The sequence below is a fragment of the Lacerta agilis genome, chromosome 4, assembly GCF_009819535.1.
Source record: "Lacerta agilis isolate rLacAgi1 chromosome 4, rLacAgi1.pri, whole genome shotgun sequence".
Classification (NCBI taxonomy): domain Eukaryota; kingdom Metazoa; phylum Chordata; class Lepidosauria; order Squamata; family Lacertidae; genus Lacerta; species Lacerta agilis.
Window position 1 is genome coordinate 12623279 of NC_046315.1, and position 25000 is coordinate 12648278.

A 25000-nucleotide genomic window follows, 5' to 3' on the forward strand; every position below is an offset into this window, starting at 1 on the left:
TCACTGAGCTCCAGCCCATTACCATGGAGAATGGGGTTAACAAACTCTTTCCCTGTGCCTCAATTCAAACTGGAGTGGGTCGGTGCCGCTGTTCCTTCAGGCTTTGCAGAACTGGGGGGGAAAGACACAGAACGTCCCTGGTTCAGTCCCAGGCATCTCGTGGTAGAGCTGGGAGAGGCTTCTTTCTGAAACTAATCGGTTCTGATTTTCTTTGTGGTTTTTCCCTAACCCGCTCTGATTTTGTGAACTGCAGCGATCAGAGAGCCAGTATTATATCCTCACCCAGCCAAAATCTGACTGGACAAGAACTTTTCTAAGGAAGGAAGAAAAATGCTTAACATAAACAAGAAGAGCATTATTTCTCAAGTGAAAACCACCCCTTTTAATCGTGATAAAAGAGGAAGTTTCTAGGGGGTCGAGAAACAGATAATTGGAAAAAGATGTCTCGAGAAGGCAGCTTCCAAAAGAGCAGGAACTGAATCATTGACAGAACCTTTGCAGAGGAAGTATTGCCTTCTTTGTGAATTAGGAAAACAACTGCACTTTGAGGAGCTAGTAGCAGGTGAGGGGAACCTGTGCCTCCCTCCCAGACCTCGTGGGACTCCCACCCACCATGGCCAACAACCAGGGAACCCCCCAAGTAAGAAGGCTCAGAGCCCAGGAAGCGGTGGTGGGACAATGATGAGTGGTCAGAGGAAGGAAACTGGGAAGAAGAGGAGTCAGAACCTGAAGAGGTAACAGGGCTTAGTGAGCTGGGAGAGTCTGTGGCAGAGAGAAGTCCAGAATCAGAGGCAGAAGCTGAAGCAGTGGAGAGGGATGAAGGGGGACAAAAGGCAACGATGAGTCAGGCTGGTGCAGAGTCACAGATGTCTCCCCCTCCTGCAGCAACAATCTTCCCTCCCCCTCCCCCTGGTCTCCCAGAACCAGAAGAGGCATGAAGAAGGAAGAGCAGAGACAGACACAGGCGCAAGTCTCAGACTGCTTCGGAAGGACCCAGGAGAGAAGGAGACTTAGGCAGCTGTGGGGAGGTGGGGACCTTCAGTCTCCACAACTGCCTCACAGGGGCAAAACCTACTCAGAAGAGTTGCTGTGCTCATTAGGCCTGGCACTCCTGAGCAGACCTTGTTTCTTCTAATAAAGAGCTAACTTTACTTACTCAGTGTGATTTATTGCTGGCTCACTCCTGAGAAGCGAGGACGTATTCAATGACGTAGCAAAAGCCACAGTTACATTTGTGTACTGAAAGCAACAGCAGTGAATACCAAGTGTATTCACTGAATTGACTTCTGTTCCGGGTATGGGACAAAATAGGCGAACACCAGCAATTTCTGCTCTTGTTTCTTTGAATTCTCTGACACTCCTACTTCTGAGATTACAAAATGGCTCATAATCTATTGATAGAGCAAACTGGGAATATATATTTAAGGATCTGGTGACTTCTGTTTCAGTGTATCTGAAGAAGTGTGCATGCACACGAAAGCTCATACCAGGAACAAACTCAGTTGGTCTCTAAGGTGCTACTAGAAAGAATTTTCGATTTTGTTTTGACTATGGCAGACCAACACGGCTACCCACCTGTAACTGGGAATATAATGGCAGGCCACCCCCCCCCCCCAAGCCTGGTCCCATCCAGATTTTTTCCATTACAGTTCCCATCAGCCCCAGCTGGCCTGATGGGAGTTGTAGTCCAAAACATCTGGAGGGCACCAGGTTTGGAAAGGCTGACCATAGGAAGAAAGCCTGAAATGGACACAGCAGGGTGGAATTTGATTCTGATTTATAAACCGGCCATTGCTAATGGGATCCAAGTGAGAATTGGTTACCTGATATACAACATTGGAAAGTTTTGTTTTTTTTTTTTTTTTAAACCCAGCTGGTTATACTTCTGCATTCTCCACAACAGGCACAATTATTCTGTATTATTAATTAAACAGTGTTCTACTAAGAGCTGTACTAAGAATAAAACTGGCAGGTCTCTAACAGAATGGCTGATAATCTCCACAAAGCAAGCCAAGAGGGTGTACCCATTGTTATATTGAATATATTCATTCCATGTTTTTCCTATTAATTGCCTAAGGCTGCTTACATTAGCAACGTAAAACCCATAAACCAACCATAAAGCAATAGAGACGCCATCCAATAAAAACAAGGGTTAAGGCCAACAGCAGGAAGACAAAAACAACAAAAGCATTAGAACCAGCAGCAAGCTCAACGGCAGGAGAATAAAATGAGCTTTACCTGAAAAGTGAGCATTATAGTCACCAGGAACACTTGCGTTGGGAGAGTTTTTCAAAATTGGGGTGCCACCACTGAAAAGGCCCTGTCTTCAACAAACACCTGCCTAACCTCTGATGGAAGGGTCACCGGAAGCAGGGCCTCTGAGGATGATCTCAGAGAAAAGGCAGGTTCATATAAGAGATGATCCTTCAGGTACTAGCTATTATGGTCAGTCTCCAGTTCTGGAAGTGTTACGCTTCTGAATACTGAAGCAGAAGTGGGCAGAGTGCTGTGGCACTCAGGTCCTTCTTCCAGGCTTCCCACAGGCATCTGGTGAAAAGAGGTTGCTGGGGTCATTTGGCCTGATCCAGCAGGACTCTTCTCCAGTCAATGTTCACAAAGCAATGTGGGGTTAGTTTAAGAAGAATGTGTAACAAATCCAGTACATATCAATGGAGTTCCCTCTTCCTCAGGGGTTATTTTTAAAAACACGGAGAATCTATACCAAGGATTAGTAACCTGTGGTTTTCCAAAAGTTGATGCCCGCATAAGAACAGCCTGCTGGAGCAGTTGGAATCATAGAGTTGGAAGGGACCACGACGGTCATCTAGTCCAACCCCCTGCAATGTTGGGATCTTTTGCCCAGCGTGGGGCTTGGACTCAAAAACTTGAGATTAAGGGTTTCGTGCTCTGCCAACGGAGAGTTGCCCATCTCGCCCAGCACTTTCTTCTCCTGGAAAGCTTGCCACTCCTGGAAAGCTTGCAAGCTGAATCCGAGTGCAACAGTGCTCTTCCTAGCTGTGATTCCCAGCAACTGGAATCTGACAGCAATGTCCTTTCTCAACCGGGACACTGTTCCACAGAACAGGGGCAGCCACAGTGAAGGCCCCGCTACAATGGAAGGGGCTTCTGATATTTTAAGCAGCTGGAGGGTAAATCCACAGAATGCAGTGACCTAGTGCCTTGAAAAGTTAGTGTGCTGGCCCCAAGGGTTTGTCCATGAAGCGAGGTCCAAGTCCAGTCCTGGGTCTAGGGGTCCAAAGGAGGTCAGTCCGGCAGGGAGCGAGGCAGGAAGCAGGTCAAGGTCCAAGGCAGGTTCAGGCACAAGGTTGCAGGTTGAGCACACGCTTGCAACTAAGTTGCTCACGCAACTTGGGCTGCGTCTGGCTGGCTTTTATCTGGCCCTATGCTTAGGGCGGTCCCGATCCTCCGGAGACTCGCCTCTCCTCCGGGCCTGGAGGCGAGCACTCCTCCTGCAGACACTTAACTCCCTTCGCCTCTCTGCCCTGAGCCTCTGTAACTCAGGAGAGGATGGTGGGATACAGGACCCAGGGGAAGCCTCAGCTTCCTCTGAAGAGGCTGGGAGTGGAGCACCTGCAGGCAATGGGTCCTCCCTCCCATCAGGAGCCAGAGCAGACTCTGCTGATGCCTGCACCTGGGGATCCAGCACAGGTGGGGATCCTTCAGGCTCAAGCCCTGGCCCCGGCTCAGCTGGTTCTGGAGGCGGGGAATCCTGTGCAGGCTGGGATCCCTCAGGTTCAGCATCAGAGTCTGACTCCCAGGCCATCACACCATCCCCCCTCCCAGGCCTCCCCCTCAACCGAGGGGCTGGACCAGGCTTGCTGGGGTAAGCTGCATGGAAATCACGGAGGCAGGCAGGTGCGTGGACGTTTTCCGCTGGTTCCCATGAACGATCCTCAGGCCCATACCCCTTCCAGTCGATGAGGTATTGGAGCTTCCCCCTGCGGTATCGTGAGTCGAGAATGCGCTCCACCTCGAACTCAGGCTCCCCCTCAACCAAAACTGGCTGCGGTCGTGGATTGTCTGGGTGGAACTCGTCGGGCGGGGCGACTGGACTAAGTAGGGACCGGTGGAATACTGGGTGAACCTTGAGCGATGGAGGTAACTGGAGGCGAAACGCCACCGGCGACACCTGCGCAGTGATGGTGAATGGGCCGGCAAACCGTGCATCCAGCTTTCGTGAGGGCCGAGAAGGATGCAGGTGACGGGTAGAGAGCCACACCCGATCGCCAACATGGAGTTCTGGCCCCTCCTGACGATGTCGGTCAGCCTGGGCCTTGTAAGCGTCCTTGGCCTGGCGCAGTTGCTCCATCAATAATTGTTGCTGGGACTGAAGCTCCTGAAGCCAGTCTGTCACTGCGGGGACCGCGGAAGCTGGCAGCACGTCTGGGAACAAACGTGGATGGTAGCCGTAGGAGGCCTGGAACGGGGTCTGCTGGGTGGAGGCGTTCACTGCATTGTTGTAGGCGAACTCCGCCAATGGCAAGTGATCAACCCAGTCATCCTGCTGGAAGCTGCAGTAACACCGGAGGTACTGCTCCAGCACCGCATTTGCCCGTTCCGTCTGGCCATCGGTCTGCGGGTGGTGGGCCGAAGATAGACAGACCTCCGTCCCAAGGGTCTGGTGCAGGGCTCGCCAGAAGTGGGATGTGAACTGGACGCCGCGGTCAGAAACCACACGCTCGGGAAGGCCATGCAGGCGGAAGATGTGCTGCAAGTACAGTTGAGCCGTTTCCTTAGCTGTGGGTATGGACGGGCAGGGGGCACAGTGCACCATCTTAGTGAAATGGTCCGTGAAAACCAGGAGGCAGGTACAGTGACGAGATGGGGGCAAGTCCACCACAAAGTCCAGCGAGACCGTGTGCCAGGGACGCGGTGGGACTGGTAATGGCTGGAGCAGACCGGGAGGTCGCCCGGTAGGACCCTTGGCCCGCCGGCAGACATCGCAACCAGCAACATAGCGTGCCACATCAGCCTTCAGGCGGGGCCACCAGAACTCCCGGCTTACCAGATGGGTGGTCCGGTACCGCCCAAAGTGCCCTGCTGCTGGGGCATCGTGGGACAACTGGAGAACCTCAGCCCGCAATGGTCCTGGTGGGATGTATAGACGACCCTGGTGCAGCAGTAGGCCCTGGTGCAGGGCTAGCCCCGGATATCGAGGGCATGACCCGTCAGACAGTTCCCGGAGCCGTTCCTGAGCCCAAGCGTCGACCCTTTGCTGTTCTCGCACCCGAGCCTGCAGCGGCTTGGCCTCCTGAGTGGCCAGGAATGCGGCCGGTGGTAAGATAGTCGTCGGTACTGCCTGCTGTACAGTGTCCGCGACGTCTTCGGGTTTCCGGGACAGGGCATCCGCTTTCCGGTTTTGGGAGCTAGGGATGTAGCGGATCCGGAACTGGAACCGGGAGAAAAACAGCGCCCACCGGATCTGCCTTTGGTTCAACTTGCGGGTGGTCTGGAGGTACTCCAGATTCCGGTGGTCCGTTCTCACTTCCACCGGGTGTTGTGCCCCCTCAAGATGATGGCGCCAGACCTCAAAGGCCACCTTGATGGCCAGTAGTTCCCGCTCCCACACGGTATAGTTACGCTCCGCCGGAAGGAGCTGCCGGGAGTAGTAAGCGCAGGGTAACAGTGGCGCATCGGGTCCGTGTTGCTGAGACAGGATGGCACCGAGAGCCGTACTGGAGGCATCAGTCTCCACCACGAAGGGACGAGAGGGATCAGGATGCTGTAAAATCGGCGCCCTCTGGAAACAGGCTTTCAACCCCTGAAATGCCACTTCAGCCTCCTCATCCCAGGAGAAGGGCGTCTTGGGGCGCAGCAGTCGGGTTAATGGGGTGGTGCGATGAGCATAATCTGCAATGAAGGTCCGGTAATAGTTGGCGAACCCTAGGAACCGCTGTAAGTCCTTGCGGTTCCGGGGCGCTGCCCACTCTCGAACCGCAGCCACCTTCCCAGGGTCCATCTGCACCCCGTCAGGGGAGAGTCGGTGTCCAAGGAAGTCCACTGACCGCTGGTGGAACTCGCACTTGCTGAGCTTGGCGTACAGGCGGTGCTCCCGCAAGCGCTGCAACACGGACCGAACATGACTCTCGTGACGGGCTGGGTCACGGGAATAAACCAGAATATCATCTAGGTACACCACCACGTATTTGTCTAGCAAGTCCTGGAACACGTGGTTGATGTACCGTTGAAACACGGCGGGCGCGTTGCATAATCCGAACGGCATAACCAGGTATTCAAACTGCCCATACCGGGTCCCGAATGCAGTCTTCCACTCGTCCCCGGCACGGATCCGAATCAGGTTGTAGGCCCCTCGGAGGTCCAGTTTGGTGAACATCTGCGCCCCCTGCACCCGCTCCAGCAATTCTGCAATAAGGGGCAAGGGGTACCGGTCTGGGATGGTGATCTTATTCAGGGCCCGGTAGTCATGGCAGAGGCGAAGCTCCCCACACTTCTTCTTAACGAAGAGTACAGGAGCGGCAGTGGGTGAGGTAGAGGGTCTAATGAACCCACGTTCCAGGTTCTTGCGAAGGAAGTCCTGCAAGGCTTCACGCTCTGGCTCCGAAAGAGAATATAAGCGGCTCACAGGCAGGGGCGCCCCAGGCTGTAGGTCTATGCCGCAGTCGAAGGACCGATGAGGCGGCAGCTTGTCTGCTCCCTGTTCCTCGAACACGTCTAAATAGTCCTGGTACACAGCAGGGAGCGTTGACAAAGCCTGACCCATGGGGGCAGCTGCTACTAACTCGGACTGAGCATGGGAACCCGGGTCTGGGAAGCGTACAGTCCGATTGACCCAGTCGATCTGAACATTGTGCGACTCCAGCCAGTCCATCCCAAGCACCAGGGGAAACCGGGGCATGGTGGCAATGTCCAGGGTTCGCACCTCCCGGTGCTGCTGGTAGCACAGGACCAAGGGCTGGGTCTCCCGAGTAACAGCGCCCGAGCGTAGGAGCCGTCCGTCAATTGCCTCCACCTGTACTGGTTCCGGCTTGTTCTGAAGCGGCACCTGATGCTGAGTGGCGAAGGCAGAGTCCATATAGGAGCAGGTTGCCCCCGAATCCACCAGAGCGTGGGTGAGAATCCAGGGCCCACCGGGGGGGTATAGACGCACCGGTATCATGAGGTGTTGCAATTCCACTGGTGAGGGCCCATCATGCGATGCTTGGGACCCCAGGTAGCCTGGGCCATCGGCTACTGGGGTTGGCCGTTTTCCCTGCGGCTGGCGTTTCTCAGGGCAGGTTCGGGCGTAGTGTCCACTCCCACCGCAGTAGAGACACAGGTTCCCCTCTCGACGCCGAGTCTTTTCCGAGGGGGAGAGGCGAGGCCGCGCTGCCCCGAGCTGCATCGGCTCCTCCAATGACTCAGCTCTGGCCACGGAACTGCAGGGAAGCACCGGCGCCGGGAGCCCGGAGTGCTGGCGGCCCCGGGCCTGGCGACGGTCCTCCAACCGATCGTCTATCTGCAGACTCCGTTGGATGAGGGCATCCAGTGTGGCAGGGCGATCCAACGTGGCCAGCTGATCCAGTATCTCGTCTGAAAGTCCCTCGAGATACTGGTCCCGCAGTGCAGAGTCGTTCCAGGTCAAGTCCTGCGCCAGCAGCCGAAATTCCGTGGCGTAGGTGGCCACTGTGGACTTGCCCTGTTTCAACCGCCGAATTGCCCGATTGGCTTGACTCCCCTTCTGAGGGTTGGCGAACGTGGTTTCCAGAAGATTGCAAAACCCCGTATAGTCTGTCAGCAAGGGGGAGTCTTGCCGGAGCAGCGGCAACGCCCACTTGGCCGCCTGGTCCTTCAGCAAGCTGATCAGGAAGTGCACCTTGGTGCGGTCGTCGGGGAAATCCCGAGCTCGCCCCTGAATATACAGCTTGGCCTGGGCGAGAAACATGGGAAAGCTGGCTGGGGACCCATCAAATTTCTCTGGCAGGGCCACTGGGTACTTGCCAGGAGCTGGGGCGGCGGCCCCAGGAGCCGGTAAGGCATCCAAACGCTGCTGAAGCGCCGTAACCGCATTGCTTAGCTGCTGCACGATGTGGGTCAAGGCCTGGTTCTCCTGGGCCAATGCCACCAGCGCAGCCGCCTGGTCGGCCATGGCTACTAGTTCCTCCCGAACGCACCCCAGCGAAGGGGGAGTGCGGGTGTGGCGTGAGCAAACTGTGCTGGCCCCAAGGGTTTGTCCATGAAGCGAGGTCCAAGTCCAGTCCTGGGTCTAGGGGTCCAAAGGAGGTCAGTCCGGCAGGGAGCGAGGCAGGAAGCAGGTCAAGGTCCAAGGCAGGTTCAGGCACAAGGTTGCAGGTTGAGCACACGCTTGCAACTAAGTTGCTCACGCAACTTGGGCTGCGTCTGGCTGGCTTTTATCTGGCCCTATGCTTAGGGCGGTCCCGATCCTCCGGAGACTCGCCTCTCCTCCGGGCCTGGAGGCGAGCACTCCTCCTGCAGACACTTAACTCCCTTCGCCTCTCTGCCCTGAGCCTCTGTAACTCAGGAGAGGATGGTGGGATACAGGACCCAGGGGAAGCCTCAGCTTCCTCTGAAGAGGCTGGGAGTGGAGCACCTGCAGGCAATGGGTCCTCCCTCCCATCAGGAGCCAGAGCAGACTCTGCTGATGCCTGCACCTGGGGATCCAGCACAGGTGGGGATCCTTCAGGCTCAAGCCCTGGCCCCGGCTCAGCTGGTTCTGGAGGCGGGGAATCCTGTGCAGGCTGGGATCCCTCAGGTTCAGCATCAGAGTCTGACTCCCAGGCCATCACAGTTAGCTCCCCTGGCCCTGCTTGACCTTTCCTTATCAAAGGAAGCAGGAAGAAGCTGCCGGCAGGCTGATTGACAGCTCCACTTGAGGGCTCTTTGGCTGTCCTAAACCTGCCAATCTAGGTCACCTTTGCCTTGCTCCGCCCTGACTCTTGCTAAGTTTGCCACCCAGGTGCTGGCAAGTCCCCTGCCCATGGTCTGCAGGCAGGGTTCACATGCGCAGCGATTTCTGGCTCCTGATGCAGCAAAAAGGCATTTGCTGAACCTCGTGGCAAACCACACAGCAAATGCTGTTTACCCCCAAGGGTTGAACAGCAAGACAACAAGAATCTTAAAGGTTATGGAACTGATGGAGGAGGGCTAAAGTGAGAATGTTTTTGCAGTTAAATTTAGCTAGAGTGCACTTGGACAAAACTACTCTTGTTTTTGCAGGAATTCTCCCCAGCATGCCATTAAGCAAACACATGCAAACTGTTTTTGATAGCTGCGACATTTGATCAAGAGTCGCGAAGGGTGTTTCTTTTTTTTCTCGAGGGCCACCCACATTAAGAGGCGTACCAATGACAAAAGGAGCATTCGTTTTCAATTAAGCATGGGGTGGGAAGGCACAATGATGGGGTAAGAGAGATAAAAATAGTCCTGTCTACTCACCGGGGCCTTCTGAAAGCCAGCCCATACTGCTGACAGGCCAATCCGACGGTGGGAGTGTACACTATAGGCATGAATCTTTCTATGTCCGACGTGAGGACCCGGTAGAACAGCTTCTCATTTCGGTCTTGGAGCGTCATAAGGACGATATACCTGGCAGGGGGCAGCGGGAAGGGGAAAGAGGTGGAAGAAAAGCATGAGGAAAGGAGAGGCATTGTTGATACTAAGCAGAAGCAACGGAGCCAGTTCTCTGCCAGATTTGAAACAAACCAACTTCCCCCATCTCAACCCATGCTTCTTATAACTGCTATTAGACAAGAGGTCCAGTGTTCAATCTCTGGTACCCCCAGGTAGGGCTAAGAGAGCCTTACTCCCAGGTAAGTGAGCACAGGACTGCAGCCTAAGATTCCAAGCAGGCAGAGCTCTTTGCCCCTCCCCAGTCCTCCGAAAACCAAAACAAATTACAGAGGGAGATGTAAAGATGGTAGGATAAATTATGTAAAGCAAGAGAAGCCGTAGCTTCTGTGCAATTTTGTTTTAAAGGTAAAGGGACCTCTGACCATTAGGTCCAGTCGCAGACGACTCTGGGGTTGCGGTGCTCATCTCGCTTTACTGACCGAGGGAGCCAGCGTACAGCTTCCGGGTCATGTGGCCAGCATGACTTAAGCCGGTTCTGGCAAAACCAGAGCAGCGCACGGAAACGCCGTTTACCTTCCCGCTGGAGCGGTACCTATTTATCTACTTGCACTCTGATGTGCTTTCAAACTGCTAGGTTGGCAGGAGCTGGGACTGAGCAATGGGAGCTCACCCCTAGGCTCTGTGGTTTAACCCACAGCGCCACCCATGTCCCTTGCAATTTTGTTTATTTATTATTAACTCCTCGGTGAGTTGGGGCCAGGTGAGTTGGGGGGGTGAACATCCCTCCATCCTCTAACCAGAGAAAGGCTACCTGCCAGTTTTATTACGTGGTGAGGAATACAGAGCTATTGGTGTCGGAGAAGGGGTTGCAAGAGTATCATGCATGAGGCCATGTGAGATCAAGGTGAATTGAAAGAGGGAAAGCGATGGCAACTCCGCAAGCAATAGTGAGGATATGGTAGGGGGATCGTCCCCATTTCATTTCAGGCTGGAAGCAGAAACAATGGCTGCATTGAAAGCAACCACCCTATCCTACTCTACTTCCTCCGCAATAAACTAATGTATAAAGCCCTAAATCACTTAGGCCCCAAATATCCGTGAGACCACCTCCTTCCCTAGAGACTGCCTCCTTCCTTTTGGGTGTTGCGATCAGCAGAGGAGGTCCTCTTGGCAGTTCCGACACCCTTAGAAGCCTGGGGTGGTGTTGGCCCAGGAGAGGGCCTTCTCTGTGGTAGCCCCTAAGTTGGGGAACTCTCTCCTCAAAGAGGTGCACCTGGGACCTTCATTGCACAACTTTCATAGTATGCAGAAGACGCACCCTTTCATCCTGATCATTGAGATATATTTGTTCCCTGAGATATATATGTTTCAACCCACTCTAGTTGCATTTGCAATTTCTTTTAAACTGTTTTTAATGGTGACCCGTCCTGGGACCTTCTAACCACTGTCAACCATCTGCTATTGCAATAATAATAATAATAATAATAATAATAATAATAATAATAATAATAATAATGTAAGGCATGCTGTCATATTGCAAGTTTCTTTGCCACCCGCAGAGTTCTTCAGGGTGAGCAACCCTATCTTACGTGCTTCCTTCCTAACGTTTAGCTCCGGCCACAGCCCCTTGTCCAGCGCTCTCTCCTCACATCTTGCTTACTTGTCTAGATCGCTGGATTTGGTCTCGTAGCTTTTGAGGACGCGGAGAACTTGAACGTCTTGGCTCAGGAAGCAAGGAGGGAGCAGGCCATGGATTCCCAGCTGCAGCCTCTCTTCGAGGGTAAAGGCCATTCCCTAGGAAGGAAGAGAGGACGTGTTGAAGCAGTTATGGAATGGATAGGCTCTCTTAACAGAAAGGAAGTATTATTAGATTTCCACTTTGGTGGACTCTCTTTGGGATACGCCACAAAGAAGAACTTCTGGGGAGGCATCTTGAGTCCTCCACCCCTCTTGTGAGGTGAGTGAAGTCGAGGCTGAGGCCAGCAGGTGGGTTTCAGGGCTCTGCAGAGAACTGAGCCAGCCTAAACTCTATGTCAGGGATGGAGCAACTCTAGACTACAACTCCCATCATCCCTGACCACTGGCCGTGCCACCTGGGGGCTGATGGGAGTTGGACTGTAACAACACCTGGGGGATGGTCACAGGTTCCTCACTCTTGACACAGGGTGCTTCCAAACAATTTGTTTATTGAGCGTTTGCTCTGATTTGTCTGAAGGGAGATGAGAGAACATTGGACTCAGCTATATGGCTAAGAAGAAGAAGACGAGGAGGAGGAGTTTGGATTTGATATCCCGCCTTTCACTTCCCTTAAGGAGTCTCAAAGTGGCTAACAATCTCCTTTCCCCTCCTCTCCCACAACAAACGCTCTGTGGAGTGAGTGAGGCTGATAGACTTCAGAGAAGTGTGACTAGCCCAAGGTCACCCAGCAGCTGCATGTGGAGGAGCAGGGAAGCGAACCCAGTTCACCAGATTATGAGTCCACCGCTCTTAACTACTACACCATGCTGGCTCTCGTTTTAAGCGTGTTTTAAGTGCAAGGTACAATGTGAAACTAGATGGCGATGGTGAGCCTTATGGAAAATTCAATGTATTTTTTAAAAACACTTTTAAAAAAGCATTTTCAAAGTGGTTTTTATATGTGTCTAGATTCCACCAATGGCTACTGAACGAATGCACATTCTGATTGATTTCCAATGCATTGCCCCACACCACACTTTCTAATGCATTTCCCCATTACTTCCTTACAGCAGAAAGTCTGACCTTTCGGGAAAGGAAATTTGTTGCCAATGAGCCCCCAATGATCAATGGTTGTACAACTGACCGGGGATAGCTCAGTTGGTAGAGCATGAGCCTTTTAATCTCAGGGTCGTGGGTTCGAGCCCCACGCTGGGGAAAGGATTCCTGCATTACAGGGGGTTGGACCACATGACCTTTGTGGTACTACCGAGAAGGCCCTTTGCCTGGTTCCCTGTAACCTGGCTTCTCGTAGCGAGGGAACCGGCAGAAGGCCCTCGGCACTGGACCTCAGTGTCCGGGCAGAACAATGGGGGTGGAGACACTCCTTCAGGTATACTGGACCGAGACCGATTATCATTGTATTTGAACGACTTTGTATGATTTTACTCTTTGAACTTATGCCAATAAAGGCTGGTAGTAGCGGCATAAATCAGGTTGTCAATCAGCTCTGCAGTGGCTTAACATCTCTGATCTGCTCAGTCCTTTTTTTCTTTTTCATTTTCCTACTCGTATTGAAATACTGCCCCTCAAGGCGGTCAAACTTAGATTCACAAAAGGTTCAGGGGTATGCATACACCTGCGTCCCCCCAGAAAAAAGCACAGGACCTGCTAATATAAGCAAGAGAGAGAGAGAGAGCGCACTTCTTCAGGCTCAGGGAAGGGGTGGGATTCTTCCTGCTCAAGCCACTTGAGGGCCGGACACCCCTCAACCATGACATCACCCCCTTCACTGACACCTTGGCCAGGGAGAGTCCAGCTTCCCAGGCCAAATACCGGTAATCCTCACAGGGCTGAAGAGGCAGGTTAGGCCAGAAGCCTCGGTGATAAACCACAGAATCCTCTAGGGGCATTTTTTCTTTCAGGGCCAAGAGGAATTTCAGCCAGCTGGAAGGGAATCCCGAGAACAAAAATGGCCAATAACTCCCTCACGCATGCATCCCGGTGCTGGAGCGGAGAGAGATCCCGGAAGCCTCTGCATCATCCAAGATGCCTTTGTGTACATTAGAGAGAGCCATTCCCTGTTTATTCCATGAGAGCACGGCTGCCATTTTTCGTGCCACGATTCCCCCCCCCAAAGTGTTTTTGGGGGGCTGCGATCTTGCGTAGCATTCCAAAAAACACATTTTGGAGCACCGTACCCAAAAAACTCGCTTTTGGGGAGGGATTGCGGCATGACATCGTGTGAGATCACGATGCCCAAAATGGCCGCCGTGCCCTCATGCGAAAAAGCGGGAAGATGGCATCTTGGAAAAATGGCGTCCTGGTTTTTCCCTTAGATGTGTTGGAGGGTATGACACACCTCTCTCTATCCTCCATGCAGGCAAACACGAGGCATTATCAGAGTTCAAGGGAACATTTCGGCTAGGCCAAAACACTCCAAGATGGTTGAAAACACAGCCAGCAAAGGAGGGGAGGACATGGGACCTGGACAGAGTCCCAAGGGAGGCACTAATATATAGAGGATAAGGCGATCAATTGCTACTAGCCACGATGGCTGTGCTTTGCCTTCAGTCAAAGGCAGCAATGCTTCTGAATACCAGTTGCTGGAAACCACAGGAGAGGGGAGAGTGCTTTGCTAGCAGATTCGGCAGCACACAACCTTCCTCTGAGCCAGAACGCGCTACAGGGATGACTAAACAGATCGGGATGGGCGTGCCAAAAATAATATTGTTTTCATTTAAGTTATTGCATCGGAATATTGAAAAATGAAACATACACTTTTTTTTTAAAAGAACTCATTTGAAAAGGATTCCAGGAGGTGGCGTGACTCATGGCTTCCACATAACAACAAACAATTCGAGTGTCTTGAGCAGCACGTGGTAACCTATCAGGCTGAACCCGAGAAAAATATTTTTATTCAAGTATTGGCTTTGATTTATGTTCCATGGCAACCATCGCAGATGATTTGCAACACTGATTTTTTTTTTTTTTAAAAACAACAACTCAGAACCTGTGTGTCTTCCCTGAAGAAACCCTTATTTGAAACTCTGGTGAGCCGCTGCCATTCAGTGCAGACAATATTGAGATAGGCAGACCAATGTTCCGAATTTGTATAGGGCAGATTCCTATGTGAATTTCAGTGCCTCACTTTCTAACTGGAGGCTGTGCCACGCAGCTCCCAGCACCTGCCAGCGGAGCTGTGGCAGTTCACATGCCACAAGTGGCCCAGCTACTGCTAGATTTGGGTTGACAAGCAGCGTGAAAGGCGCCACTTCTAAGCAGGCCAGCCATACCTCAGGCATCCAGCCATAAAGAAGAACCTTGAGAGGCCAATGGGAGCTAGTGCCATATGCTTCCTCCACTGTTGCGAGGCCATTTGACTCTGAATACCAGTTGCTGGGAATCGCAAGTGCAGAGAGCAGTGGCGTGTGGTCAGTGGACTGTGCTATTCCCCTAAATGTTTCCAGTAAATTAGGGTATTAAAGTATTAAAGCCTGGCACCTCTTTCCCAAAGCGCAGGAAGCTTCTGCCCGACTTAGTGAGGGAAGCATGATGCTCCAACGAGGTCCAAGAGTCCTTTCATCAATTTCCCAAAGCCTGTCAGACTGGGAGAGACCCTAGTCTGAAACCATGGAGAGCTGCTGCCAGCCAAGTTATCTGCCATATTTTTTGCTCCATAAGACGCACAGGGGAAGGCAGTGGAGATGTTGCTGGATCCTCCCCACACCTCCGTTCACAGAAACACGCTTGTTTCTGCGAACGGAGGCTGCGGGGAGGATCCAGAGGTTCCTCCTCCACGCCGCCCGTGGGGTGGTGGAGGAAGTGGCAGCAGGCTTTTGGGATCAGTGCCGGGCGCGGGATGGTGGAGAAAGCAGCAGTCACCCCTTGTCTGAAGGGCCCTTCAGAGTGGCTCATCCCCGCTTGCTTTAAAGGGGGCTGGGGACGAGGGGTGAACGGGAGCGTTCACCCCTTCTCCCCAGCTGTCTTTAAATCTTTAAACCTCCCCCGACACCAGCGAAAGTGGGGTGGGGTGGGGAGAAACAGGAAGCCCTACAGCATTGCTACCGGGCTTCCCCTTTCTCCCCCCACTTTCGCCAGTGTTGGCAGGGCGGGGGAGGCCCGTAGCATGTGCCTCTCCCAGCCCCTCTGCCGCTGCTGCCTCCTTCGCTCCCCCTCCCAGCCTTTTAGAGGAGGAAAACCAGAAAAACATTTTCCCCTTGTTTTCCCCCTTTAAAAAATAGGTGCGTCTTATGGACCGAAATATGCGGTAGCTTGATGAGCTGATGGTCTGACTTGGTTGGAGGCAGCTTTGCGTGTTCCTGTGCCAACCACTCAGCAACCAAAAGTCCTCGCACCTCAAGCAGAGTATTTCCTGGCCCTGCCGCTTGAGATTCCTCGGCTGGAGATTGTTTCATTCCCAACAGGCAAATCCTGTTAACGCCTATGATCTACGAATCCGAGACCCTGGAGCCAGGACGACTGCCGGTGCCAAAGGGAAATATCATAAATGGCACGGTGGCCAAAAGGAGTCGGTTTTCCTGTGGCGATTTCCTGACGAAGCTTTTTTTAAATTCCGCAAATGCCGACACAAAAGTGTTCTGTGCGTCAGAAGAGGAGCAGAGCCAAGCCTGAGAGACCTTGCGCTCCAAACAAATAACTCAGCGAGAGTCCAGATAAGGTGCCTCAACCAACTACGGGTGATGCCAACTGCGCGAAGGAAGGGGGGAAAATGGTCCAAAACCTATTAAAAATCAATCACGTGGTTCCTGACTAGCTATCCACTCTGGTCAACGTCAGAAGCACATGTTGGAGGCTGCTGGGCAGTCAGCAAGCACAAGTGCATAAGGGTAAGAATCACTCAGCTGCAAAAGAAGAAGATAGAGAGACGTTTATCTTCCTCTCTCATAATAAAGGAAAAAAGTTTTCTACTAGGCCAGGCCCATTGGCCCATCTACCTCAGTATTGTCTACACTGACTGAAAGCAGCTCTCCGGGGTTTTCGGCAGCCCATGCAAAGCAGGTGCTCTAACCACGGAGTTATGGCCCTTCCCAAAGTCAGGAACCCAGGGCCTGTCAACGAAGCTGAATTTTGGAGGGTTTCGGACAGGAGATAGGGACACTGCTTCACACAGCGCACAGCCAAATTGGCTTTACGGAGGGGCTCGGACGAACTCACGGAGAATAAAGCAATGCTCTATGGGGCTAATTCAGGGGTAGGCAACCTAAGGCCCATGGGCCACAGGCAGCCCACGGGGGTTGTTTAACCGGCTACAAGCCGCCCCTGAACTGAGCCGCCCGCTCGGCGAGTCCCCGCGCGCTGCGCTAAACTGGCGCAGCGCAGGGACTCACTTCTGCAGCACCAGAAATCATGTCTGCGCCTTCCGGCAGCTGACGCCATTATGGGTGGTCGTGGGATGCTTCGGCTGCGAAGCACCCAGTTCATTCCGGGGGTTAGGAGCCCTGCAGCCGCATAGCGGGGCTCCGGTTGGGGTGCGGGAAGAGCGTCCCGCACCCTGGGCTCCCCGGCGGTGCCCGTTGTGGCTCCGAACCCTTCCCCCGCACCCCCTGTAAAGGGGGAGTGGGGGTGAAGGGACGACGGAGCCGGGCTATAGGGGACATGCCCCAACCGGGATGGAAATGCGGCGGCTAAGCCTGTGATGAGCGTCTAAGTTCTACCTGTCATTAAGGAGCTGATAAGAACCCAGAGGCTGTGAGTAATTGATTGACTCTTTGTTTTCCTGGAATGCTCTGGGGGAAAGAAGAAAGGCAGCCCGCCTCCCTCCCTTCGGCTGGGGAAAGAAATTAACTCTTTAAGTGACTGCTGCCACAACAATCAATAGAAAGTACTTGGAATTTGAAAACTGAGTCTGTTGAGATCTCCCTTCGGGGGTTAACTGGGGGAAAAATATCTCCGCTTGAAGTTTTGGTCTTTATACTCCGGCTTCGGAGAAATGGCGGCGACTTGGTGTGTCGTGGGAAAAATTTGAAACAAAGGAAGGAAGAGACAGGAACTGAAATCTGACACTCACCCTCTCTCTTAAAATGCTGGACTTCGCGCTCACACTGGCATCGAACTCAGATTTAAAGGATGAGGAAAAGCTCACTATCTTGCAGATGGAATTGCTTAATCGGAAACTACAAGTCTTGAGTGGAATTATTCATAAAAAAGATCTACTTTCCACAGAGGAGGCTTTTCAAAAGTTCTACACAATGGAATCATGCCTTGGCAAAGAGCTGGGAGGGGCGTTTGAAAGATGGTCTGAGATGGCTGGGCAAATCCGGGAAAAGCAACTGGAAATGGGAAAACTTACAATATCCAGACCCCGAGGTGGCAGCTCGGGGGCAAGGGACATGGAATTAGAATTTTTACAAGAAGAAGAAGCAAAAGAAACGGAGGAGCCCAGAATGCAGATGAGAAACGCCCTGAGGCTCGATGCGGGGTTTGCTGTGGATGCTGCCTGGATCTGTGGACACTTGGAGGAAGACAATGGGAGATTTGGCGCTGAAGAAAGACAGAAAAAGACAATGGATAGAGGGGGAGTGGGTTGAAGTATTAAATGTATAATCTAAATGGTCTGCCATGGTATCCGAAGTCGGAGTGTGAAGTCTGTTAATGATAAGTTTATTTTAAATAAGTAAGGAGATATTGAATTTTAAGTTAAAAGCAGCATGATAAAGGACAGAAGAAATAAGTTTAGCTATAAGAATATTTGGTTATGATTTAAGGTATAATGCAAAGATTGAGATAAGTATGTTTTCTTTTTTTTTAAGTAAAGTTAAATTTTTTACAGAGAAAAGTTGTTAAGGAAATAGTTATTGAATTAAAACCGAAGGTGAAAAGGCGGGGGAAGTCAAGCGTCAAGATTCAGAATTAGAATTTTTTTTTTTTGTAAGGTTACAAATAAGAAGAAGAATCCTGACTTTATGTGTATTTGTATTTGTTTTTGTATTTGTAGGTGTGGGGTTGGGTTTGTGTTATATTATGAAAATGCTAATAAATTCTGTTTAAAAAAAAAAAAAAAGAAATCATGTCTGCGCCGACGCCGGAAATCGTGGGTGTGCACGCAATCCGGCCCATGGAGGGATCTGGCCCAGGCGAGGTAAACCTTGCCGACCCCTGAGCTAATTCAAAGCATGTTGGAAGTAGAGTAGTAGCGAGACAGTGTGGTGTAGTGGTTAAGAGCGGTAGACTCGTAATCTGGGGAACTGGGTTCGTGTCTCCACTCCTCCACATGCAGCTGCTGGGTGACCTTGGGCTAGTCACACTTCTCTGAAGTCTCTCAGCCCCACTCACCTCACAGAGTGTTTGTTGTGGGGGAGGAAGGGGAAGGAGAATGTTAGCCGCTTTGAGACTCCTTCGGGTAGTGAAAAACGGGATATCAAATCCAAACTCTTCTTCTGCTGCTGATAACCTTTTTTCCCTTTTCTTTCAAAACAGATTTTTATTGGTTTTTGAACAAATACAAGAAACATTAAACACTTATCGAGCAGTACATCTAATGATGTTTGTTACATCCATTGACTCTAGACATAAGCTTACACGTTCAACGTTCAATCATATTACCTAACATAACCTCCCCGCTGCAAATATTGAGCGGTTGTTGTATCATGGTCCTGATTTTTCTTACGAGTTGAGCTATCTCAAATCGCCTCAGCTGGTGAGCTTTATATTTCTGAGGCTTAAGTAACAAGACGACAGGGCAGCTTTCCTCAGCCCATGTGAAAACATCTCCTTAGAGATGGGGGGCACCCACTGATTATTGCGCCTCCTCCCTCAACCTGCCCCAAATCTTCACTTTGGGCTTTCTCAAAGGCTGACAAAAGGCCCAGTGTCCTCCTGCCTGTTTAAAGAGAGCAGGCAAATGTATTCCAGGTCGGTCTCACCGACAAAGAGAGATCCTTCTGTGTTTCTCCCGATGCCTGCCAAATTACATGAAAAGTTAGTTGCGGGAAACAATTCCCTTTTTAAAAAATATACAATGTGATTCTTTCAGTGACGTTCTTATTGAGGACTCCCTTTCTTCTTCTTCTTCTTCTTCTTCTTCTTCTTCTTCCTCAAGGCTCTTCGTTTCCAGTTAAGCCACCAAAGAAATGGAGGGATAATGACCTTTCTAGAGGCCTTTTGCCTGTGTCTCGGATATAAATTAAGGCACGTTGTTCATTTGGCGCCTCAGAAACGACAACCGGCTTTTCTCTCCGTTTAACCAGGCCTCTGCACATAGGCGAAACATATGGTACCAAAGCCTGATCTTAATCACACATGGGAGCGGTGAACCCTTTTGTGTTCACTTGGACCACGAAATGGCCACACTCCAAAGCAGGCCATTTGCTAAGGACCCCGCTGCTTGATTCATTCCGTAAACCGAGACTTCTGCTTTATAAAGGAGGCTCAAAGGAGAGAGAGAGAGAGAGAGAGAGAGAGAGAGAGAGAGAGAGAGCGCCAAAAACAGCTAATGGCATCTTCTCCTACATCATACAAAATATTAAGGGCTGAAAGGTAGCTCTGTTCTGGGAAAATCCTCAATATTTGCAGATAATACTAGAACCCAGAACGGCAAGGATAATTCCATTGCTGAGTTAAGGGTTATCTCTGTTATTAGCAAGTCAGTTAAACCAGGGTGGTGGAGGTGTTGCTCAGCAACCAGGCAGAGTGTCATGATCTTCTCTGAGGTAACTCGTGTTCTGACAGGCTATGCAGTTCTGAGGGAGTTTTCCTCTGTACGTTTGGTTGGCTGCCCCCCTCCAATGTAGAAGGCCTGACCCATGCAAAAGACAAAAACTCTCTGCTTCTTTCTCCTCAAATTATGCATGGTTTTTATTCAGTTTGCTCAGGAAAGTGCAAATAAGTGGCTCTGCTAGTAGAAACCTGGCATCCACTAGCACAATGGGGCTTTTGCCCTTCTTTCTCCCCTCATGCCTCTTCTAGACTGGCTCTGGGGTAGGGTGGGGTTCAAGAGAAGCCTCTAAACAACATGAGTGGGGAAGAGAGGGGAGCTGGTTCCATCAAGAAAGCCGAAATGCTTGTGCTGATCGCAACATTTAACTCTTCCCAGTGTTATCAGGACTTTCCTCTCTGTACTCTGCATTATTTAATTGACTTTGTTGACAAGCCAATGAATCTCAGTCGTGGGAGAATCGGGATGGCCCGGCCCCAAAATAAGGACCGTTTCACGCAGTGCATAGTTAAACTACGCTATTTGTTACCACAAGATGTGATGATGGCTGCCACCTTAGACTGCTATAAAAGGAGACACAAAAAATTCATGGAGGAAAGAGCTATCCACAGCTGCTACCCACCATGGTTATATACTGTCTCCAGGATCAGAGGTTGTACGTCTCTGAATACTATTTCTCTGAATACTATTTCTCGGTGACGACGGAGTTTCAGAACATAGGGGCCACCACAGAGAATGCCCTTTTCTGGGGCCACTGCCACCCTAGCTTCTGGGGGTGGTGGAAAATAGCCAACAGGGTCCTCTCTGCTGAACTTAACACCCAAGGGGGTCTTGTAGGAAGTGGTTTTTCGGGTATTAGGGACGTGAATTGTTCAGGACATGAAACGTGAGCCCCTTGAATTTGGCCCGGAAACAAACTGGCAGCTAATCTCTGGGGAGCAATAGTGGAAGAGGGCTAGTGGCATAAGCCCTGCCTCCCATAAGCCTCTGCTTCGGCACTGTGGGGGAAGAGGAAGCTGAACAAGACTAGCTCTCAGTCTGATCCAACAGCGTGTGGACCATCCTTGATGACTAGCTGTCAGGGATTTGCCTTCTCACGAGGAAAGCCCAGGGGGGAGGTCCTACTCGTGAGGAGAGCCCGGGCAGGAGTACTCCTCGCGGGGAGAGCGGGGAAGGTGATCCTGCTAGTGGGGAGGATCAGAGTAGGGAACCTCCTCGAGAGGAGGTCTTGCTCAGGTACAGGGAGCCCCAGCCACTGCTGTCATCTGACTCCTCTCAAAGCCCATTGCCAGAGCTCTCTCCCACGGAAGAGGAAGAGGAGTCGAAGGTGAGGGATGCTGGGCAGAGACCCAGCAACACCAGCCGGAGATGATCAGAGGGGGAGTTGCAGCTTCTGGCGCCAGCACAGAATCGGGGGGTCAGGGGACACAGGGTGCCGAGGCTTTGTTGCTGGGCAGGAAACAGGAGAGGGGCACTTCCGGATTCTGCAAGGGACTGAGTGGTCACGTTTTTAGCTAGCTCTGCACTGTGAATAGTTATGCACAATAAAGTAATCTTTAGTGTAAGAGGACTCTGTCGTTACTCGTGAGCAACACCGCGGTGTACCCTGACACTAGCAAAGGCCTTTCTTACTTCTGCAGAGAGATGCTTCTAAAGCCAAATGCTGGACTGCTCAGGGATAGCCCAGTTGGAAGAGCATGAGATTCTTAATCTCAGGGTCGTGAGTTTGAAACCCACACTGGGCAAAAGATTCCTGTATTGCAGGGGGTTGGACTAGATGACCCCCGTGATCCCTTCCAACCCTACAGTTATTTGATTCTTGTGCTCCATAAATTGGCCTAAAGAAAAGAAGCTCTGGTACAAAAACACACACACACACACTTAGGAGTGGTGAGCCTATTGAACAAACAAATGAAAACCACAGCTGGAAAGGGTGGGGAAGGCGTGTCGGGGGGGGCATACAAAAGCAGTACAACGTGTTGATCATCACAAAAATGTTCCCGTATACCAAGCGGGGAAAGACGATTAAAAATAAAATTGGCATGCAAAAGGGATGGGCTACCAACTGTGAGCTCACATCATAGAAAGCATTGTTAGGCAGCAGTTCACAGGTCTGCAAACATGAGGCATCTGCATCCTGGAAAGCGTTGCCCAAACATCTGCAAATAAAGCAGTCTTGAGGGTTACATGAGGATTTTGAAATCAGGATCAGCTGCGGCCCCAACTCCTCAACCACCAGATCTCATCCCATGGCCTGCAGCTAGTCTGGCCCCATCAAGAGGACTGGAACCTTTAAAATAGGAAACAGACATCATATTGGTTTCCCTGGCTTATATTGTGCTTGCATCCTTATCGACGCAGCGCTGATAGAAACTTTGGGGATATGGGTGACAAAGAAGATTGGGGCGATGGAATGGGAGGGAAAGGTTAAACACACCCTCCCCAAGAGATAGAGCTCAAATCAGAACCAGAGCACCCCCCTACGACAGAGGTGTGCTACTTTTAGAGTTAACAACAAGATAAGAGGACGTAAGATGTGACTACAGACCACAGTCTATTCCAGACCTCAGCAAGCCTAGTGTGTCAAACCTGAGTTATCCAATTGGGCTAGCTAGCTAATCAGTGCAGATCTTTCAAGTTGGGCTCATTTCCTTAACTTAGATGAGATTTTACATCTTTCCCTACCATTTCTAGTCTCTGCTTCACTTAACCCTCTTCCCCACCCGCACCCCGTGCAATCTGGAAAACAACGCATTTGATTTCCTTTTATATTTCACCAGGAAGGAAAGAAAAGAAACATCGTTCATTTTATTCCCTGTACTGTATATCTGGCATGTCTGCTGCATGACTCAGGCATGGAAGCGCTCTATAAATGAACTCCTCCTCTGTTCAAAATGTTAATATTTTCCGACATCTTTATTCATTACGCTGCTCCCTTTCGCCCTCCTCCACACACACACAGGACTTTCCATTTTCATCCCAACACTGAACAGTTTGTCTTGCCACCTGGGAAACAGACCACAACAACCCACAATGCCCTAGTCATTCAGCTTTCGTTCCATACCGTTGTCAGGTTACAGGACAAATAATCCCTTACTGGCACTGTTTTTGCAACACTGGGCAGTGAGAGGAAGCCACCTCAGGCAGCAGATGCCTGTAAATTGTTGCTGCTGTGTGTGTGGCATGCAACCTGCCTTGTCCTCGTCCCCCCCCCCCACCACCTTATAAGCTAGCCTGCTGCCCTCAGGTGTGGTAGAGGGATCTTCTCTTTGGCCAGGGTTCAAGGAAGATGCCATCGCCAATCTGGTCAGCTTCTGCACATGGGCTAGGGGGCGGCTGGCTGCCTTCTTTTCCTTTGCCTCAGGCTGTCAGGCAGCAAAGCATATTGGACCAACCCTGTCCCAGTCAGGGCTCATCTCAAGGGCTGTTGCGTGGAAGAGGGAGCAACCTTGTTTTCTCCTGCTCCTGACTGTAGGACTCGAACCAGTGTCTTCAAATTACAAGGAAGGAGATTCCAACTAAACATATGGAAGAACTTTCTGACATTAAGAGCTGTTCAACATTGGAAAGGAGATTGTAGACTCTCCTTCCTTGGAGATTTTTAAGCAGAGGTTGAGTGGTCCTGGATGCTTTCGTTGAGATTCCTGCATTGCAGGGGGTTGGACTAGATGACTCTTGGGGTCCCTTCCAACTGTACAATTCTACAGTATGATTGCACGAGTCTGAGTCTTTACATGTAAAGCTATATACACCAGGGGTGGGTGACTTTATGCCCTTCAGACGCTGTTGGCACTCCAGCTTCCATCCACCAGTATGGCCAATGGTGATGGGAGTTGTGGTCCTGTAATAGCTGCAAGGCCACAGGTTTGCCGCCCCAGGTAGACATGAAGGCTGGCAACGTCAACCCTGCAGTGTGGGAATCCCTTGCAGACAACCACAGTGCCTGAAGACAGTTAGTCAGGTCATGTATCCACATGCCTTCATCTTCCCCAGCTGCAACAAAACATGTCTCTCCCACATCAGTCTCTACAGCCACAGCACGTGCTGAAACTCTCCAATGGTTTGACTTCACCTCCAAAGGCGCTCTTCTCCATTGTCTCCCAAAACAGACGGATGCCAACCATTCACTAATGTACAAAGCTGTCTTATACTGTCAGTTCACATTGGGATCTGACTTCTTCTGAGTCTGATCATTAGTGCACTGAGCTCGGTACTGTCTACACGGACTGACAGAGGCTCTCTAAGGTTTCAGGTTGCCCTAGCTGGAGATCCCAGGGATTAAACCCGGGACTTGCTCAAAAGTCCCCTGTGCTATAAAGCTAAAGGAGGAAAACTTCAGGGCACAGAAAGATTTGGCACATGTAGACCTGGAGCTTGCATCCTGCGCGTTGAAAACCCAAGTCAGAGGATAAACATTGGCTGTAATTAGGAAGTCAAACCAGATCCTGATCGTTAATGGACTTGCTGGCTGTCCGGGTTAATTTCAAAGCATTCCTGCTTTGCTTCTCCCAAGGGATGTCTGGGTTTGGATCTAACACAGCTGATGAAAAATGACAGGAAATGTTTCCTTGGGGTGTATCTACTCGTAGGAAATATGTTAATAGTGCAGTCTGCCACCCATCACCACTGGAAAACACAAAACTAGGCCCCCGAGGCTCCCAGCGCTACAATAAAAATCATTCACGTGCAGCTTCATCCATGAAAAAGCAGTGAATTATCTGGGTGTTGTTCATCTTGTTCGCAGATTTTGACAAGGGAATCAAACATGTTCAGGCGTCACCTGCCACAATAAAAGAGGGCTGGTACTGGAAGCACAGCTGGCATCTTTAATAGGGAGCCAAGGCAAAGAATACTAATTTAGGGAAGGTGAAAACAATGCTGTTTTAACACTGTCTAGGAAGTTAAAAATGCATTTGAGTCAGTGCATAACGACCTCATCGCCAATCAGTAACCCTATATTACAAGCAGGGGTGGGTGTGTATTCAACATCCTGGAAACACACAAGATTCTAGCACTTCTGACACGGATGTGGTGTACATTTTTCTCCCTCTCTTCCCCTGCACACTTGAAAAGATGCAAGTACACACAAGACTGATGTTC

At 51.0% G+C, this 25000-nt stretch overlaps 1 protein-coding gene and 1 non-coding gene across 3 annotated transcripts in view; one reads left to right on the forward strand and one right to left on the reverse strand.

Annotated features, from left to right (window-relative positions):
• The window catches only part of ME3 (malic enzyme 3), a 90825-nt gene that overhangs the window by 42054 nt on the left and 23771 nt on the right, over positions 1-25000 (reverse strand). For both annotated transcript variants that reach the window (XM_033146090.1, XM_033146089.1), the window contains exons 2-3: positions 11210-11343; positions 9415-9564 (exon numbers count right to left, since the gene is read on the reverse strand). In XM_033146090.1, the coding sequence (XP_033001981.1) occupies positions 9415-9564; positions 11210-11343 (284 nt within the window). The remainder of the gene's footprint in view (positions 1-9414; positions 9565-11209; positions 11344-25000) is intronic.
• On the forward strand, positions 12370-12442 carry TRNAK-UUU. Its single transcript has one exon. It is a non-coding gene; the product is annotated as a tRNA-Lys (tRNA).